Genomic DNA, 19,447 nt, shown 5'->3' on the forward strand with positions numbered 1-19,447 from the left:
CAAGTCACTTAACCCTATTGCCTAGCCCAAAAAAGCAATTTTTTTTTTAATCAAAAGGGAGGTATAATTAGCACTATGCTTTAGGGAAACTAAGTAGAAGTGGATACTCTTCACCTACACTTCTGCCTCTTGGAATCTCTGGTTTCTTTTAAACTCAGCTCAAGCCCTACCCTCCACATGAAATCTTACCTGCTACACCCATCTGCTAGTGTTCTCCCTCCCCAAACTACCTCATATTTATTTTGTACATGTTCTGAATGGAGTTGAGTAATTATATATTCTTTTATCTCTTTTGTATATACATATACACACATATGTACATATATGTATTTACGTGTCTGTCTTTTTCCCCATTAGAATGTAAACTCCTTGAGGATAGGTACTATTTTCAATTTTGACTTTGTGTCCCTAATACTTAGCACAGTGCCTGATGCAGAATAGGTTCTTAATAAATGATTATTGGTTGATTGATTAATTGATTACTGGGTAAATTTCAATAGAGACTGAGCACAGATCAGAGAAACCTCAGATTGGGAAAGAACCTCAGAAGAAATTGATACTAACCTGTTCCTGAACCAGAAACCCTTCTATAGCATCCATGATAAATGACCATCAGCTTCCATTTGAAGGTCTCCAATCAAGGGAACCCACTACTTCTTGAGGCAGTCCCTTTCACTTTTAGACAGCTTTAATTAGCAAGAAACTTTCTCTTATATCAAGCCAAAATCTGCCTTTCTATAACTTTTAAAAAATAATATCTTATTTTCTCCCAATTACATGTAAAAATAACTTTTAACATTCATTTTTTTTAAATTTAGAGTTCCAAACTTTATCTCTTCCTCCCTCCCCTCCTCTTCCGTGAGACAGTAAGCAATCTGATGTAGGTTATACATGTGTAATGATGTAAAAACCTTTCTAGTCATATTATAGAAGAAAACTCAAACTAAAAAGAAAGAAAAAAAGGAAGGAAAGAAGGAAGGAAAGAAGTGAAAAATAATATGCTTCTATATTTAGATACAATAGTTCTTTATTTGGTGGCAGATAGCATTTTTCATCATGAGTCTTTTGGGATTGTCTTGGAACATGTGTTGCTGAGAATAGCTTAGTCAGTTATAGATGTTTATCATACAATATTGCTATTACTGTGTACAGTGTTCTGGTTCTGCTCACTACGTGCTGTATCAGTTCATGTGTGTCTTTCCAAGTTTTTCTGAAATCGTCCTACTCATCATCCTTCCTACAGCTTTTATCTTGTCCTGCTTCTTCCCTCCGGAGCCATGCAACACAAATGTAATCCTTCTGCCATATGACAACTTATCAAAGCTTTGGATAAGTAAAAAATAGCACGCTTATTAAATTTGCACATTACACAAATTTAAGAAGTATAGCAAACATGTTGAATGATAGAGTATGGATCCCATAAGATCTCCACAAGCTAGAAAATTTAACTTGATATAATATGAATATCAGTAGGGATAAATATATAGTTTAACGTAGGTTCAAAAAAATCAACTTAAAAAGTATAAGATGGGCAGGTATGCCCAGAAAGCAATACAACTGAAAATGTCTTTTTAAGCTCCAGCTACTACTTGGATGGAAACAATATACCCTATTTTTTAAAAGCTCATTATTATAGCAGTCCAATTAGGCATATCACTTATCCACATGTAAGGAAGCAGTTTAGCAAATTGGATGGGCTAAAAAAAAATCATCATCAAACATTCATTTTATTTTGTTTCAGGAACATAAGATATTCTTTATAAATTTTGAAATTGTAAATTTCACAGTACGTATTTAAAATGACTACTCATTTATATAAATAAATTAATTTTAAATTGCAAAACAATAAAATATACAATTAGGCTCTGAGCACATTATTTCAAAAGCATAGAATCTTTTCTTTCTTTCCTTTTTTTAAAAATAATGAACCTTTGTGCAATCTTTAGATGTAAAAGTAAAACTGATTTAGCTTAGCTACTAAGCTAGAAGTATGCATTTCACAAGCTTATCCTTAGATAATGTTGTATCTGTGTGGGACAAAAGTCCCACCTAATGTATTTTATAGAAATTTTTTCTGCCAGTTCAAAATAAAATCAATTATGTGATGGCCATTAATAACAAAGAAAAAACAAACAAAAATGATTGCAACCTAATGCTGCATTAAGTATTCAGGACTGCTATATTCTGCCCTGTCAAGACTGCATCTGGTATGTTATGTTCAGTGGTACAGGCCACATTTTAAGGAATAAACTAGGAGTCCAGAGGAGAGTCATTAAGGTGAAGGACTTTTGAGACAATACCAGATTCGGATTGTTTGTAGGAACAAACAATAGAGGACAGAAGATTGAGGGGGAACTACATGATAGCTGTGTTCAAATATTTGAAGGATTTCCATGTGGAAGAAGAATTAGATTTGTTCTTTTCAGTTCTAGAGGACACAATTAGGTGTAACAAGTAGTAACAGTTGCAAAGAGGCAGATTCAGGGTTTCCTTCTATTAGATGGAAAATCTTCTTAATAATTATACTACCCACAAGTAGGATGGGCTGTCTTGAGAGGTGTTGGGGTTGCCTTAATCATTAGAGGTTTTCAAGCAAAGACCTTTTGTAGTCTATAGAGGGGAGTCTATTTAGATATGTAGTGGACTAGAGGACTTTTGAAGTCCCTCCAACTTCAAGGTTCCATTATGCTGAATACATAATGAGCTAAGCCCTTCATATATTTAAAGATAACCCTTCTTTTGGGCAAATACCTTCAGGTCCTCCAGTTGATCCTTAGATGCCATATTTTTCAGTCTCCTAACCATCATTTAACCTTTCTCGGGACATGTCCTAGTTTTTCAAAGATTGGAGGCAGGGGACTAAGTTAGGAGACTATTTTAATAAATCTATGCATGAGTCAGTACTGTATGTTATAAGTTTCAAGATAGTTCACTAACATTTGGTAGAACATAATGACATCATAACTAATGAATCAGATTGATGATTATCCTCTCTTCCCATTCTCTCTTAATACAACGACTTGCCTTGGGCTTCACTGAGAAAAGTACATTCGTTGTGAGCTCCCTCTTTCTTCCTATTCTGTATTTCAAAAACCCTTTGCCATCATTTTTTTTTCTTTGCTCCAGTTTCTGATGAAGTGAATTTTCTCCATGCTACTTGGGTCAACCCCACTATTTGTCCTCTTAATTTTATCAACTAAACAAATTAAATTAATAAATTAAAATTTTAAATCAATTAAAAAATTAAAAAAATTAAATCAATAAGCAGGCTAGATGATGAAAATGAAACTGTCACTCCCCTCAAGGTTACATTCTATTGGGGCGACATCATGGGATGAGAGGATCATAGAAGTAGATCTAGAAGGAAGCTCAGAGGCCATCTTGTTCAACCTCCTTATTTCACATATGAACAAGCTGAGGCCTAGGAAACTGAATTTGTTCAAGGTCACATGGCTAGCAAGTATCAGAAGTAGAATTTGAACTCTTTGAATCCAGAGGTCACTCTCTTTCCACTGTGCCACTATACATGGTAAAAACAAAGTAATTTTGGAGGAGAGAGGACCTGCCTTAGGTCAGGTACATACTAGCTCCAAAGTAAGTTTTAGATTTGGAAACGTGTGTCAGTGAGGCTAACAAAAATGAAAACAATGATAAACTTCTTCTTCTTCTTCTTCTTTTTTTTTTTTACTAAATATAAACAAACCCTAAGAAAAGATATATAAACAGATGTTCAGAAAGCATATACAGGTGCAGCTCTTCAGGTCTCAGGTCACTAGATTCTTCCAGGTCAATAAGAACAAAATAAGAACAATAACCCATGTGGTAATTAAGTTTGTCAGATTCAAAGAGCAAGGGCACTACTCTCCTTTCTTGATACCATTTTATGCAAGACTTTCCCTCAAAGTGGGCCTTACCATATTCTGTTCCATTCCCATTCCAGGCCTTCATAACTGAAAGTTTTATATGTCTGCTTAATCATTAAGTCAAATAAAGTAATCAGCCATGAGGGCCCAAGGCCATGGTAAAAAACAAATAGCCTAAGGCCGGGTGACTAGAATCTAGAAAGGTTAGCCAAGACCTTATGAGGAGGTGGCATGTGAGTGAATTTTGAAAGGAGCTCCAGGGATTTGAAGAGGTGAAGATGAATAAAGGGTGCATTATAATCACAGGGGTAAAATCATGGAGATTTGAGATGATTGTTCAGTAAGTCAGTCATGTGCCAGGCACTGTGCTAATCACAGGGGAAACAAAGAAATATAAATGGAATGTTGCGTATACAGAATAGCAAGAGATTGAATGGCTATTTATTGGGAGGATTACAGAAGGGATTTCTGTTCAGATACAAGTTGGGCTAGATGACTTCTGGAGTTCCTTCCAACTCTGACATTCAATGAAATAATCATTCAGAACCATCACATAAAAGCATATTGTTAAGTGAATGGGACAGAGGATCACTTGGCTGTTAGTCTATCAACCCATTCACACTAGAGAAATGAAGCATTTACCTAATAACATAAAATGTTGGATTTAATTTTCTTCGTTTCTTTGCTTCTCTCTCTCTCTCTCTCTCTCTCTCTCTCTCTCTCTCTCTCTCTCTCTTTCTTTATTTGGTGGCTTGGTAGAGCTATTGGATGTGAGTGTGATTTAATTCCTCCAGTGAAATTAGAAAATATTATTGAGGCTGGTGCCCTTCCACATCTCTACTCCATCTAGATTCAGGCAAAATTTAGCATCCATGGTCTCCTCTTTGGATTCCTCTTTCCCTCTTCTTGTTTCCCAGTGGGTCTTCCTCTGATTTAAAGAATACCTCATTGCCAATTTAAATCTATGTGCCATCTTTCTTCTGACTTTGAATTTTAAATCTCATTCTTAATTATGGACTACAAGACTGCTCTCTGGCAAGGGAATACAAAGTATAAGTGGCAATTGAGGTATTTATTTTGGGGGGGCAGAGGGATCCCTTTTATGGGGCCCCTTAAATCTTGCTAATAGGCAGCACCCGGGGACCAGTTTTTTCTTCCTCCTGACACTCCTATTCCTCCTCCTGCTCCTGCCCTGATCCTCTTCCTCCTCTTCTTTCTTTCTTTCTTTCTTTCTTTCTTTCTTTCTTTCTTTCTTTCTTTCTTTTCTTTCTTTCTTTCTTTCTTTCTCTCTCTCTTTCTTTCTTTCTTTTCTTTTTCTCCTCCTCCTCCTTCATCTCCTTCTCTTTCTCTTCCCCCTCTTTCTCCTTCTCCTCCCTCTCCTTCTCCTTCCCATTTTCCTCTTCTTCCTCTCTCTCCTTCTTTTTAAACTGTTAACATTTTTTAAAATTAGAATTTAACAAAAAGCAAATAAAATGAGAATTTCCCTATATAATAGAACAGGAGGGAATTGTATCTGAAACTGAGAATCTCTATTGTGTAGATCTTGTTTTTCTTTGTAAGTATATACTAAGTTCAACATGTAACTTTCAAAGCTGTCCTGTTTGTCTGTGATTCCTTTGGCTAACCTTTTTTTCAACCCCCTCCAGAGGGGTCATGGTGAACTGATCTGTATCTGGACCATTAATACCTCTCTGAATATTTGCATGGTGGAGGATTGGAAAAAAATCCCATCTTTTCTTCATTCCATTTTCTTCAGGCACAATGTAGTGAATGTGACTGTAACCCTTATGTTTTTCCCTTACATAGCAACCATCTTGTGTTACCCAGGGAGAGTTTTTATTGCCTTGCTTTAAAGATGTGCATACATACTCTTCTCTTAGTACCCAGTCAGAATGCAACAAATGGTTGCCTTGGTAGCATCCTCCAGCTCCTTAAGTATAAGGCTGAGCAGACTAAAGAACAGAGTTTGAAAGGAACTGTTCCCTGTCTTCTCCCAAACTTGGATGGAAGAATTGAGTTCACTCTCTATATAATGTTTTTTGTTTTCTTTAAGGTTAAGTCTTGAAGGCTGTGTGATTAACAAGAGAGTATGGGACTTCAGCAGAATATTTTAAAAATCTGAATATCTAAAATCAGAAACTCCTCAAATCCACAGAACTGAGATGTGTACAAAGAGTGTATAGAACGATTTGATTTTATACTAAGCTTCTGAATGCCTAGAAATACTTTCTATCTTTGCAGCTTAATTCATTTAATACTTTTTATAGTATTGATAATACTAGGAATTGTCCTTAATAATGACTAAGGGAATCCCCGTTCTCAACTTAAAACTTGAGAATTCATGGATTATTGTCATAAACTGACTAAATGACGTTTCGTTTTTGTTTAATTTTTGATCTTAAAACCATGTAATGTTGTAAGGCCTTGACAATGACATTGGGCACCATGCCATCATTTCTTTCTGTCAGTGCTTTTCTGAGCTGAAGCTATAGCTAGATTAAATCCTCAGGACCATTATTCCCAAGATAAACAACCTGCATTTCTAACTTCTCCAAGTACAAAGTGTAATGAATTGGTATTCCATTATTATGTATTTACCTGAAAAGGTCAAGGTCTTTTCACAATCATAGTAAAGAACATTCTGCTGGTATTTTGATTTTTCAAAATACTATATACATCAAAAATCTTCCCTTTGAGAATTATAGTTAGAGCTAGTCACTGTTACTTCCTGAGTGGCAAGAATTAGGTTATTTTTTTTTTTTTGGTCAAAGTAGGTCTCTTAATCTTCAGTGCCAGGATCATCAAGGTGAACATTGCTATAATAAAAATAAGGCTTGGAATTCTTTAAGTTTTTTAAAGTGCTTTGCATATATTAACTCATTTGATCCTCACAACAAAACTGAAGCTGAAGCCAAGAGAAATTGATTTGTCACACAGATTGTAGCACATGCCTGAAGCAGGATTCAAACTCAGGTCTTCCTGACTCCAAGTCCCACACTCTATGTGCAGCCTAGCTGACTTGTAATCAAGAGATTCTTGTCATCCTTAAAGTATAAGTTGTATCACATATTTCTTAGATGTTACAAATTAGAATTGGGTTGATACAGAAAAAATGGAGTTTTAATATTTTTTTTTAAATTAAAAAAAATTTTTTTTATTAATTTATTTTGATTTATCAACAATCACTTCCATATGCTTTTGAGTTGAAAGTTTTTCTCCCCCTTCCTCCTTCCCCCTCCCCAAGACGGTGCACAATTTGATATAGGCTTTACATTTACGTTCCTATTAAACATATTTTCACATTAGTGAAGTTGTAAGTAAAAATTAAAACCAATAGGAGGAACCATCAGAAAGACGAAACAAAACTCAACAGAAGGTAAAAATAAGTGATAGCGATTCAACTTCCATAGTTCTTTCTTTGGTTGTGGACAGCATTTTCCATCCCGAGGCCTCTGGAGATGTCTTAGATCCTTGTAATGCCGAGAAGGGTTCAGTTTAACAATATTAGTCATCACATAACATGGCTGTTATTGTGTCTTGGTTCTGCTCACTTCACTCAGCATCAGACCATATATGTCTTTCCAGGTTTTTCTGAAGTCAGCCTGTTCATCATTTCTTATAGCACAATAGTATTCCATTACATTCATATACTACAACTTGCTCAGCCATGCCCCAATTGATGGGCATCCTCTCAATTTCCAATTCTTTGACACCACAAAAAGAGCTGCTATGAATATTTTTGTACATGAGGGTCCTTTTCCCATCTGTTTGATCTCTTTGGGATATAGCCCTAGAAGTGCTATTGCTGGATCAAAGGGTATGCACATTTTTGTAGCCCTTTGGGCACAGTTCCAAATTGTTCTCCAAAATGGTTGGATCATTTCACAACTCCACCAACAATGCATTAGTGTTCCAATTTTCCCACATCTTCTCCAACATTTATCATTTTCCTGTTTTGTCATGTTGGCCAATCTGATAGGTGTGATGAAACAACCTCAGAGTTGTTTCGATTTGCATTTCTCTAATCAATAACGATTTAGAGCATTTTTTCATATGAGTATAGATGGCTTTAATTTCTTCATCTGAGAAATGTCTGTTCATATCCTTTGACCACTTATCAATTGGGGAGTGGCTTGTGTTCTTATAAATTTGCCTTAATTCTCTATATATTTTAGAAATGAAGCCTTTATCAGAGAGACTGGTTGTAAAATTCTTTCCCAATTTTCTACCTTCTTTAAACTTTTTTTTTTTTTGGTGAGGGGTTAAGTGACTTACCCAAAGTCACACAGTTAGTGAGCATTATGTATCTGAGACCGGATTTGAACTCAGGTCCTCCTGACTCCAGGGCCAGTGCTGTATCCACTACGCCACCTAGCTGCCCCAAAAGGGAGCTTTAATTAATAAACACTTGTTTTGATGAAGTTAGATGGATAATTTGTAATGAATTTAGAATTGTTCTATTGTATTAGGCCTAATAAGGGGCACCTAGGTGGTGCAGTGGATAGAACACTGGTCTTGGAATCAGGAAGACTCAATCTTCATGAGGTCAAATCCAATTTCAGACATTTACTAGCTATGTGACCTTGGGCAAGTCACTTAACCCTGTTTGCCTCAGTTGCTCATATGTAAAATGAGGTAGAGAAGGAAAGGGCAAACCACTCTAGTATCTTTGTCAAGAAAATTCCCAAAATGGAGTCATGAAAAGTCAGGCATAACCGAAATGACTGAACAACAAATTAGATCAAATGAAGAAGCAGCATGAAATAGTGGATCCAGAGCCAGTTTGAGCCCCAGAAAGACCTAGGTTCGAGTTCTGCCACTGGCACATCCTGGATGAGTGACCATCTTCAAGTTACTTTATTGCTCAGTGTCTTAGTAAACTTTCTTAAGGCAGAATAGTTGCTAATCTGAGTCTGGCATATGATCTTAATTTCAGTAAGAAAATGAAAGGTATAAGGAGGACAGACATAAATAAATTATGTTGACATTTTTATTTAAATGAAAGATGTCAAAAAGCTTCTCATTTAATATTTTATATGGAAATTTGTATAATTATCTTTCAAAATCTGTCTGTCTATACTTCCACCTATCTATCCATCTACCTCCTTCCAAACACATGTTGCTATAGAGATGAAGGCTATATTTTAGAGTGGCCTATATTTAGGTTATTAGGATTTTAAATTAATTGTTTTCTTTTGAAGAAATGCATAGTATGTATTTAGTTCAAAATAATTTTTTTCTTTTTAAAATTTTCATTTTTATTATCAAATTTAAACACTAAAAGAAGGGCATTTCTATATACCCAGCAAAAGATGAAAAGAAGACTGTATATAAAACTGAATCTTCATTTCATATTGCTTGTTTTTTTAAGTAATATGATAGTTTCACACATTGTTTTCAGAACTATTCAGCTTTGCTGCCTTCTGAACTTTTCATTTAAAAAAATGTTTCAATGGCCCTGGATTTTTTTTAAATTTACATCATTCTTTCTAATCTTCCTTTCTTCCCTACCTTCTCCCAATTAGAAATTGAGAAGAGAAGAAAGAATCCCATGTTAAAAAAAATCATGCCATGTCCAAAAATGTATGTCTTTTCATACTTTTAGTCTCTCTCCAGTCTCTGTCAAGAGATTGATAACATGCTTCATTACAGGTCCTCTGAAGATATGGTTGGTCATTGCTTTGAACAGAGTTCTTAGGTTTTTCAAAGTAATTTTTCTTCATAATGTTGTCCTTGTATAGATTCTTCTTCTGGCTCTGCCTACTTCACTTTGCATCAGTTCCTACTACCCAGATTCTCTAAAATCATCTGTTATTCCTTACAATGCAATTCTATTCTACTACATTTACATACCACAATTTGTTCAGAACTTTCCCACTGACGGGCACCTCCTAGATTGCTACTTCCTTGCTTTTCTTTTCTTTTTTCTTCCTCCCTTTAATCTCCCTTTCAGGGACAAAGGACTTGTTTTGCTTTCAGGCTATTTTCTTTCCCTGATATTATCCTTCTTCTTAACTCTTGCCCCCCATCCCCATCCCTTCCACCCCAAGGCCACCCACCCATCCCTGCTTGTTTCCTGTTGAGCTCTATGTATTTGTATAACAACCTGTCTGTGTGTTCAATTCTTTGCCCATTTCAGATAAAAGTGAAGTTCATCTAGTACCTGTTCTCCCTACCCCTTCCCCCCATGTTTATAGATTTTTCCTCATATATCTGAATTTTGAGAAATAATCAGTTTCACTCCCTTCTTTCTCCTTTCTACACTAGCATATTCTTCCTTTTGCCCTCTCTTCTCTTTCCCCTTTTAAGTCAGAATAGAACCAATGTACCCCCACTGATCCTTTGACAACAATCTACCCCCACAGATCCTCCTCCCCCATTAGAATATTAGCACTGCATTACCCCTCAACTCCTTTCAATTATTTAAATAAATTTACACAAGTTTTTCTGTGCTCTTATTTAACATTATCTACTGAGCTCTGGTCTTTTAATCAGAAATGCTTGAAAGTGCCTATCCCTTATTGACCTGTTATATCCCCTCAGCCTTCCTTATGTTAAATTCTGTTGTTAGGCATAGTATTTCAGTGTTTTATCTAGAAGCAATTTTTCCTCTTTGACTATATACTGTTAAAAGAGTTCCTATATTTATGTCCGTGTGATTTCTATCTTTTTCTTTGACTTTATAACGGTTAGTAGGCGGTAAAATAGTGTTCACTTTGCAGTGTTTTTGCTAGAGCACATCTGGCATATTAAGCATGCTTAAATATTTTATTTTGGTTAAGAATCATAAGTCTAGAGTTGGAAGGGAACATAACATAGCTCATTTTATAGATGTGGAAACTGAGGCCCAAAAAATTTAATGACATAACCAAGGTTACAAAAGTAGTTAGTGACAGAAAGGGGTTTGGAACTCAGGACTTAGTACTTCAAGTTCAGTGTTCTTTCCTCTGTAGTCAGCCTCGAGTCTTGTTAGATAGAGAGGTAGATAAATTATTTATTAATTATCTACTATGTGCCAGTCCCTATGCTAAGTGCTGGGGATACAAATATAAGCTGGCAAATTTCTTGCCCTCAAGGAATTTACATTCCACTAGGGGAAGACAACACACACAGGGGAGCTGGAAGGTGGGGAGTGCATGGTGTAGAGAGAGGGGAAGTGATTGGAGGCCTGAGCCTTGAAAAGACAGGGCAAGGGCATACCTATTTGCGTTGAGGGACCCAGGGATGAAGTTAATATCACTGGTGGGGTATGTTGGAGGAGGCTTTTTTTTTTAAATTAATTTATTTTGAATTATCAACATTCACTTCCATAAGCTTTTGAGTTTTAAATTTTTCTCTCCTTCTCTCTTCACCTCCCTCCCCAAGATGGTGATCAATCTGATATAGGCTCTACATACACATTCCTATTAAATGTATTTTCACATTAGTCGTGTTGTAAGTAAGAATTAGAACTAATAGGAGGAACCACCAGAAAGAGGAAACAAAACATAACAGAAGAAAAAAAAATAGCAAATAGTATGCTTTGATCTGCATTCAAACTCTGTAGTTCTTTCTTTGGATTTGGATTTCTTTGTTCTTCATAGTTCTTTCTTTGGAATGTGTTCATTTTCCATCATGAGGCCTTTGGAGATGTCTTAGATCCTTGTATTGCTGAGAAAGGTTAAGTTTATCAATATTAGTCATCGCAAAACGTGGCTGTTATTGTGTACAACATTCTCCTGGTTCTGCTCACTTCACTCAGCATCACACCACACAAGTTTTTCCAGGTTTTTCTGAAGTCAGCCTGTTCATCATTTCTTATAGCACAATAGTATTCCATTACATTCATATACCACAACTTGTTCAGCCATTCCCCAATTGATGGGCATCCTCTCAGTTTCCAATTCTTTGACACCACAAAAAGAGCTGCTATGAATATTTTTGTACATGAGGGTCCTTTTCCCATCTGTTTAATCTCTTTGGGATATAGCCCTAGAAGTGCTATTGCTGGATCAAAGGGTATGCACATTTTTTATAGCCCTTTGGGCATAGTTCCAAATTGCTGTCCAAAATGGATGGATCTTTTCACAACTGGAGGAGGCTTGTTTTAGAGCAGGCTGAGAATTTGTGTAAATTCTGGACTCTGGCAAAATGAAAAAAAATTGCTTTTCCACAAGGAATTTGAATTTTTGATCTGCTAAATGTGTATATAAGCCTCTTAGACATAGCCAACTTTTTTGTTGTTCAGCTGTTTCAGTCACATCCAACTTTTTGTGATGCCATTTGGGGTTTTCTTCACAAAGATACTGGAGTAGTTTTACAGCTAGTAAATGTCTAAGGTCAGATTTGAACTCAGAAAGATGAGTCTTCTTGACTTCAGGCCTGGCACTCTATTCACTGCACCACCATATGAATTTAATATACAGAATGTCTCTTATGTTGATAACATGCTGTACTGAGAAATATACATATTTGGGAAAAATATAATAACTAAAGAAAATGTATGTTGTTCCCCTTCCTCCCCCCCCCCACCTCAGTCCTTACAGGAGGACCTTTGCCTCAAGGACATGAATTTGAACTATATGAAGTCCGATTTCACTGGGGGAGAGAAAATCAGCGTGGTTCTGAACATACTGTTAACTTCAAAGCTTTCCCCATGGAGGTAAGAATGACATTCCATTCAACAAAGCACTTGTTACTACAAAATGTTAAGTAATTTACTGAAAAGAGTTTACTTTAAAAGAGTTTCTTAATCGGCCTTGTATTTTCCTCATTTATGTTAAAATAAAAAGTACTCTTATGAAATGTGAGCTTGGGAAAGAAAATGGCTCTTCACATTTACAGTAATGGGTTTTGAGTATGCTCAGTCTTGCATGAATAATTGGTCATAAAGTTAACCTGCAGCACTATTAACTTTTGTCTTAATATTATTAGTGTTCTAAAATTTCTGCTACTTCAGCAAATCCGGTGAATCACTTTGTTCTAACAAACTCTGAGTAAATGATGAGCTGAAAACAAATAGCTCCTAGAAATCTCCCCACAGTCATTAAAAGTCTATTTTAAATCTGTTTAAAATTAGTGGTCTTGATTTTAATCACCTTAAGCCATTAAATTGAGAAGATATTCTGTATTTGGTGGTTTTCAAGGAGCTGTCTTACGAATGGAGACAAGGCTTCACAGATATACCAGGAGCTCATTTACATTTTCCTTATGGAGCTACAGTGGATAGGAGTTTGAGATAGCTCATAGAAGTGTGTATGTGTGTGTGTGTGTTGCAAAGGATGAATGGATTTAGAGGTAGAGGATTTGAGGTGTTTCCAATCATCTTCTCCAAATTATAAGCTTGTGTCTGATTAAATATTAAATTACTTATGTCTGGCCTGTTATAGAATTTATTACTGGCAAGTACCAAAGTACATAATTTTATTAAAATGATATGTATTTTATCATTTAGAATAGAGTTAGACAGGCAATTCAAAAGATCACTTTAATTCCCATGCTTTTTTTAGAAGTCTTTTGGAAGCTTAAGACTTTTCTTCCTCTTAAAATAAAAAAAAAAGCACTATAAGTATGTCTAGGAGTCACAGGGACACAGGCCATACTGAACTCCTTAGATCTATGCTTGTTGGGCCTAAGCATTAGGAGATATTCAAATATGTAATGATATGACCTTTCTTCAAAAGATTGTTGTGGTGACTGAAAATATATGCTGAGAATTCTTTAAGCAGGGTTTGGATAAACTCACAGATACATATCAGATTCCAAAGCGAAATTTGAAATGTGTCCCTAATTTCCATACTTTCAAATTCAGTGCTTTTATTTATTTAGTTTTAACACTTTTATGTACTATTTTATTTTTAATAACAAGGACAATAATAAAGAGAGACATAAACTTTAATTGGGTGTTATATAATCTAAGTTCTGGCAGTATGATATAGTAGATAGTCTTGGACCTAGAGTCAGGAAGACCAGGATTCAAATCCTGCCTCTGACACTTAGAAGCTATATGGCTCTGGGTAAATCACTTAATGTCTCTGAGCCTCAGTTTGGGGGATTGGACCAGATGACTTCTGAGGTGCCTTCTAGGTCTAAATCTACAGTCCTGTGATTAATAGAAAGATAATGCCATATGAAGTGAGATGAGAAGGTCATCTGGTACTCAGTGACTTGTGGGAAAGTATTTTACTTTCCTTCTTTAATAGCTTTATATATTAGAGATGTCTTCATTGTTCTATTTTTCACAATAACCTGCTATATTATGTGCAGCAGTCTAGAAGGGTCTCAAAGCAACTAGAAATGTATTTTCAGCTACCACCATCTTTTGGAGGCAGGTCCTGTTAGACTTATCCTGATCATCTCCCAAGCATAGATCTTATAAGCTGATTACTTAGGGTGCTGCCATTCTGCTAACAACCCTTTTGAATATTTTTGGGGAGGGATGTTGACAACTAGGAGAAGGGTTTGAAAGAATTACACATATGGAGATAGAGATGGCAGGAAACCTTACAAAATAAAGAGGTCAGTAATGTGGGGACCATAGAATGAACAAATTGAACAGTAGAAATTCTATAATGTGATATATATCAGAAGCAGCCCATAGGCTGCTTGCAACCCACAACACTCCTGAGTGTGGCCTGATGTAATGTAATTGGGAAATATTTAACAAAATAAATAAAAATACAATGAAACATAGGTAGTATTAATAAATGGTTTTCTAAATGAATATGTGTTCCACAGGGATCCTTATGTATGATTTAGTGGCCTCTGTTTGTATAGCACTGATACATATTTGCTCTCTGGGGATCTTTACTAATTGTAGAGACATTTTCTCATGTGTCTTCTCACTGAATGGAATAAAATTAGTATTTATTAAGGGCCAACTGTGCTAGTCATTGTGCTTTACAAATATTATCTCATTTGATCTTCAAAATAACCCTCTGAGGTAGGTGCTATTATTCCCATATTACAGTTGTGGAAACTGAGGCAGATAGAAGTAAATTTACTTACATAGGATGATATAGCTAGTAAATGTCTGAGGCCAAGTTTGTACTCAGTCTTCCTCACTGAGTGTTCTATACACTACACCACTAGCTCCCCTCTAACCTTGGAGACTGTTAACCTCTGTATTCTAAGATGTGGAGTAAAATTGGGAGGAAATAGGCATGTATCAGCTTCTGGATGGAACAAATCTCTTTGACTTCACCTGTAACACTGAAAACAACTTTTTACAGCCTTGAAGAGACTTAATTAGATTATAAGATTCAACAGTCTGTGCTCACCACAGAATAGAATTTTTGCTCCAGATATTCAGATGGATTTAGTACTTTGCTGTTATTTTACATTTCTAGTCCAACGAACATAGTTAATATGGTCTGTTTTCTGTGAAAATTAAAGTCTGGTACTGAGGTTATCTTTCTGAGGAAATGTTTATATTATACATAATGGAATTACTGATCACCTTTTTCCAAAGCAGGTGATGCACAGTGTCTTCTTTTTCCTTTCAATACTTATTCATTACTAACTATTCACTGATCTTTCTATATTAAGGATCTAAGTGCTGAGGGTATGTGCAATTGGGACGAGAAATCTCTCAATTAGAAAAGTTTTCTGGAGTTAGTTTCAAATTGGAATTTTAAGAAAGAGAAGGGCATGGCATCATGGAAAGGACTTGCCACATGGAAGGAATAGTATCTGCAATGATACAGAAATGGTTATGGGTATAGGAAAGACCAGAGAGATCTTTTGCACCTCTGAGGTCTAGATTACCCTCATTAACTTCCTCTGGAAGTTGAACCGAGTTTGGCTTGAACTTTCTGGGATGATTGTAGTTCTTTTCCAGGCCTGATTTGCTCTCCAGGGATAGTCACAGAGCCTCAGGTTGTGACAAACATAGCAATGAAACAGTTATAGATGATGAAATTCAGCTTTGGGATAGCATGTTGATATTGTAAGATTATCACTAGGTATTATACAACTTATGAAACTATAACTTATTAGATTAAACTCTTATGGATAGCCAAACTCATTGTTCAGCATGGATCTTTTAAAATTATTGGTGTTCATTAACACAGTAGCATATCGTATAGTGGATCTGACTTCCTTATTCTACTCTGTAAGGCAGATGTGTTTTAAAGGTAACTTCTCCATTAGAGAGGCTCAGCCATATTATAGTCTAGACCCTTATCTATGTTTACACTGTATTCAGGGAGTTATTGTTATTTATATTCTAATAGGGATTGTTGATATAGTATGTCAGTGTTTGTGAACAGTCAGGTGTACTGGGTAAACAGAAAAGTTTATCAGAATTATTTAATGTTAGAGATCATCAAGGTTACCTGCTCATTTTACAGATTAGGAAACTGAGGCCCTTTGTGAAGTGAAACATCCTGTTTAATGGAAGAACAGGGACCACATCAAGTGTTGTGATCTAATTCCAGTCACTAAGTGACTTCAGGGCATTGTGCTTGCCAAAATAATATACTAGCTGCTAAATCCTAAATGTTTTCTTTCCTCCCTTTACTAGAACAGTGATATCTATCATTAAAATGATGCTGCAACAACAACCCCAAAAGAATGATCTGTTTCTTGTGACCTTCAACTCAAATATTCTTCTGACAAAATAGGGTTATTTTTATTCACTTGGTTCGCTACTGTGGGTAGATTCCTGGTGGAATTTGTGAGAAGGGTAGGAATAGCTATTTCAAGGGTGTTTGACCTGCTTAAAGAGCTCTCTTGTGGTTCCACTTCTATGGAACGCTTCCAAACCTAGAGCCCAATAGAATCCTAAGTAATTGTGAGAAAATGAATTTTGTGGAACAGAAAAATTAGATTTAGGTCATGAAAACATCAAACCATAGGATTTTAGAGAGGAAAGTAAGTACAAAGCATTGTGCTAGGTATTGGGCATATGAAGATTAAAAAACTAAATAGTTACCCTCAAGGAGGTTACGTTCTACTAGGGGGATTGGAAATATATGAAAGTGATGTGTTAAGTGATTTGGGAATGGGGAGAGCTTTAATAGTTGGGTATCTTAGGCAAAGTTTCATTTAAACAGGTGGTGCCAGGGTTCAGTCCTCCATACATTGGGTGATCAATCAATAAACAAACAAGAATTTTTAAAGTGCTTACAATGTGCTAAGCATTCTACCTTTAAGGAGTTTATATTCCAGTGGGGGAGAAAATCTGTATATAATTGGGGATATGTAAGATATTATACAAAATAGTGTTGGAAGGGAGGGCATTAGCCTTTGGAAAGAATAGTAGACGTTTTATGGAGAAAGTGGTTCTTGAGCTGAGTCTTGAAGGGAATTTGGGTCACAAAAGGTGGAAATGAAGAGGGAATGCATTCAGAAATCAGGGACAGACAGTACAAATGGACAGCTTTGGGAAAGTGAGTATTGAGTATCTTGTGTGTGGAATAAAGGGTAGGTAGCATGGCTGGATCTCAGAATGCATGGAGACATAATGTATGAAAAGATTGGAATAGTAGGAAGGGGTAGGTTGTGAAGAGTCTTAATTGACAGACAGAGGAGTTTATATTTACTCTTGGAGGTAATAAAGACCCATTAGAGTTTATTGAGTAGGGTGGTGATGTGGCCATAACCTGTGCTTTAGGAAAATTGCTTCGATTAGGGAGATAAAAATACATGACTATTGCAGTAGTTCAGATGAGAAGTAATATGGGCCTGAGCTATCGTGGCAGCTGGGCAAGTGGAGAATGACATATCTGAGAGATATTGTGGAGATAAAAATAACATGCTTGGCAACTTATTTTATATTTTAAGTCAGTAAATGAGGAGTTGAAGATGAAACCAAGGTTGTGAACCTGGGGACTGGAAGGATGATAATATCTTTGACAGTAATACAGAAATTTAGAAGAGGAGTGGATTTAGGTATATGTTTTGTGCATGTTTTTTAAATTTTTAAAAATTTTTATTTTTTTGGTTTTGGCTAGGCAATGGGGTTAAGTGACTTGCCCAGGGTCACACAGCTAGTAAGTGTTTGTACATGTTTTATACATGTTGAGTTTAAGATTCCTATGAGACATCTAGTTTAAAATGTCTAACAAGTAGTTAGTGATGTGGGATTGGAGCCCAGAATAAAGATTAGGGCTAAATACAGAGCTCAGTAATCTATTGAAGACAAAAATTGAACTTATTAACACTGATGAGGTTGCTGAGTGAGAGAGTATAGAGAGAAGAGGACAGGATCTAGGACAGAGACTTGGGGGTTCACCTAGAAGAAGTCAGCATGACATAGATGACGTAAAGGAGACAGAGAAGGAAGGTCAGATAGGGAGGAGGAGGGCCAGGCTAGAGCAGTGTCATAAAAACCCAGATAAGAGAGAGTATTGAGGAGAATAGGGTGATCAGCCTGTGGAATTCTTCTAAGAGGTGAAGGATAAGGATAAGAACTGAGGGAAGGCCATTAGATTTGTCAAATAAGAGATTCATTTAGGTAATTTAATTAAGAGATAACTTAGGAGAGAGTTTTTCAGTTTAGTGATGAGGTCAGAAGCCAGACTAGAGGAGGTTAAGAAGTGAGAAGAGAGGAATTGTAGATGGCTTTTTCAAAGACCTGGGCTTGAAGGGAGGACAATAGTTAGTGGGAATGGTGGGGCAGAGTGAGGATTCTTTTGAAGGATGAGTAAGCCTTAGCATATTTGTAGGTGTTGGGAAAGAAACCAATATATATGGAAATACTGAAGATTAGGGAGAGTTGGTGATAATAGGGGCACTCTGCTGGATAAAGATGGGAGGAGGTGGGATCAAGGGTGTTTGTAGAAGGGCTGGCCTTGGCAAGGAGAAGGGCTATCTCTTTATCAGAAATTGAAGTAAAAGGAGAAATGAGGCTTGGGGAGATAACATCTAGGTGAGAGGAGGAGGGGTGAAAAGGAATCTTCTGTGAATACTATGTATGGTGTGTGTGTGTTTTGTTTTTTGTTTTGTAAAGCATGAGGCAAGAACCTTAATTGAGGGGAGGGAGCACTGGGGGAAGATTAAGTAGGGAGGAGAAAATTTGGAACATCTGTTGTGGTGGGTGGGTATACAGAATCAATTACGGAGGAGTAAAACAATTACCTTGTTTCAGTGATAACACAGTTGAAATCAAATCACACAAATATGTAGTAGACCCTGTGACTTTATCCAGCTCTGTTCAACAGCCTGTGATTAGAGATTTAGGAGGCCAATGGCAAAGTGATTCAGAACTGGGGTTTGATAAAACATGAACAACAGTAGGAGATGAAAACGAGGGATCAGATAATAGGAATTAGTGTAGAGTTGAGGTGGTTCATTAAGTGGTGAGGTTTGGGAAAGGAGGAGAATGTAGACAGAACAGGGGAAATGGCTTCGCCCAGTTTGGGGGTGGTGGTAGTAGAGAGAAGGTAGATCATGATTATGACTAAGACAAAGTTTGGGAGGAATAAAGCAGAAGCAGAGAAGGAATTATATAAGATCATGATTGGATGAAGTAATTTCAGAATTCTTGATTTTGGCAAGTGAAACCACTGTGGATGATGGCAAGACCATGGAGGTAACCATTTCTGTATAACTGAATTGGAGTGGAAGAGGGGGCCATGGGGATTGAGCAGATTTAAGAGCTA

The 19,447-nt window shown here is 36.4% G+C and overlaps 1 protein-coding gene across 1 annotated transcript in view; it reads left to right on the top strand.

Moving 5' to 3' along the window:
* The window catches only part of CA8 (carbonic anhydrase 8), a 146,242-nt gene that overhangs the window by 13,289 nt on the left and 113,506 nt on the right, over positions 1-19,447 (top strand). Inside the window, exon 3 of the mRNA XM_021005956.2 lies at positions 12,380-12,504. Within this exon, the coding sequence (XP_020861615.1) occupies positions 12,380-12,504 (125 nt within the window). The remainder of the gene's footprint in view (positions 1-12,379; positions 12,505-19,447) is intronic.

The sequence above is a fragment of the Phascolarctos cinereus genome, unplaced genomic scaffold (assembly GCF_003287225.1).
Source record: "Phascolarctos cinereus isolate Bilbo 61053 unplaced genomic scaffold, phaCin_HiC Scaffold_4;HRSCAF=312, whole genome shotgun sequence".
Taxonomy (NCBI): domain Eukaryota; kingdom Metazoa; phylum Chordata; class Mammalia; order Diprotodontia; family Phascolarctidae; genus Phascolarctos; species Phascolarctos cinereus.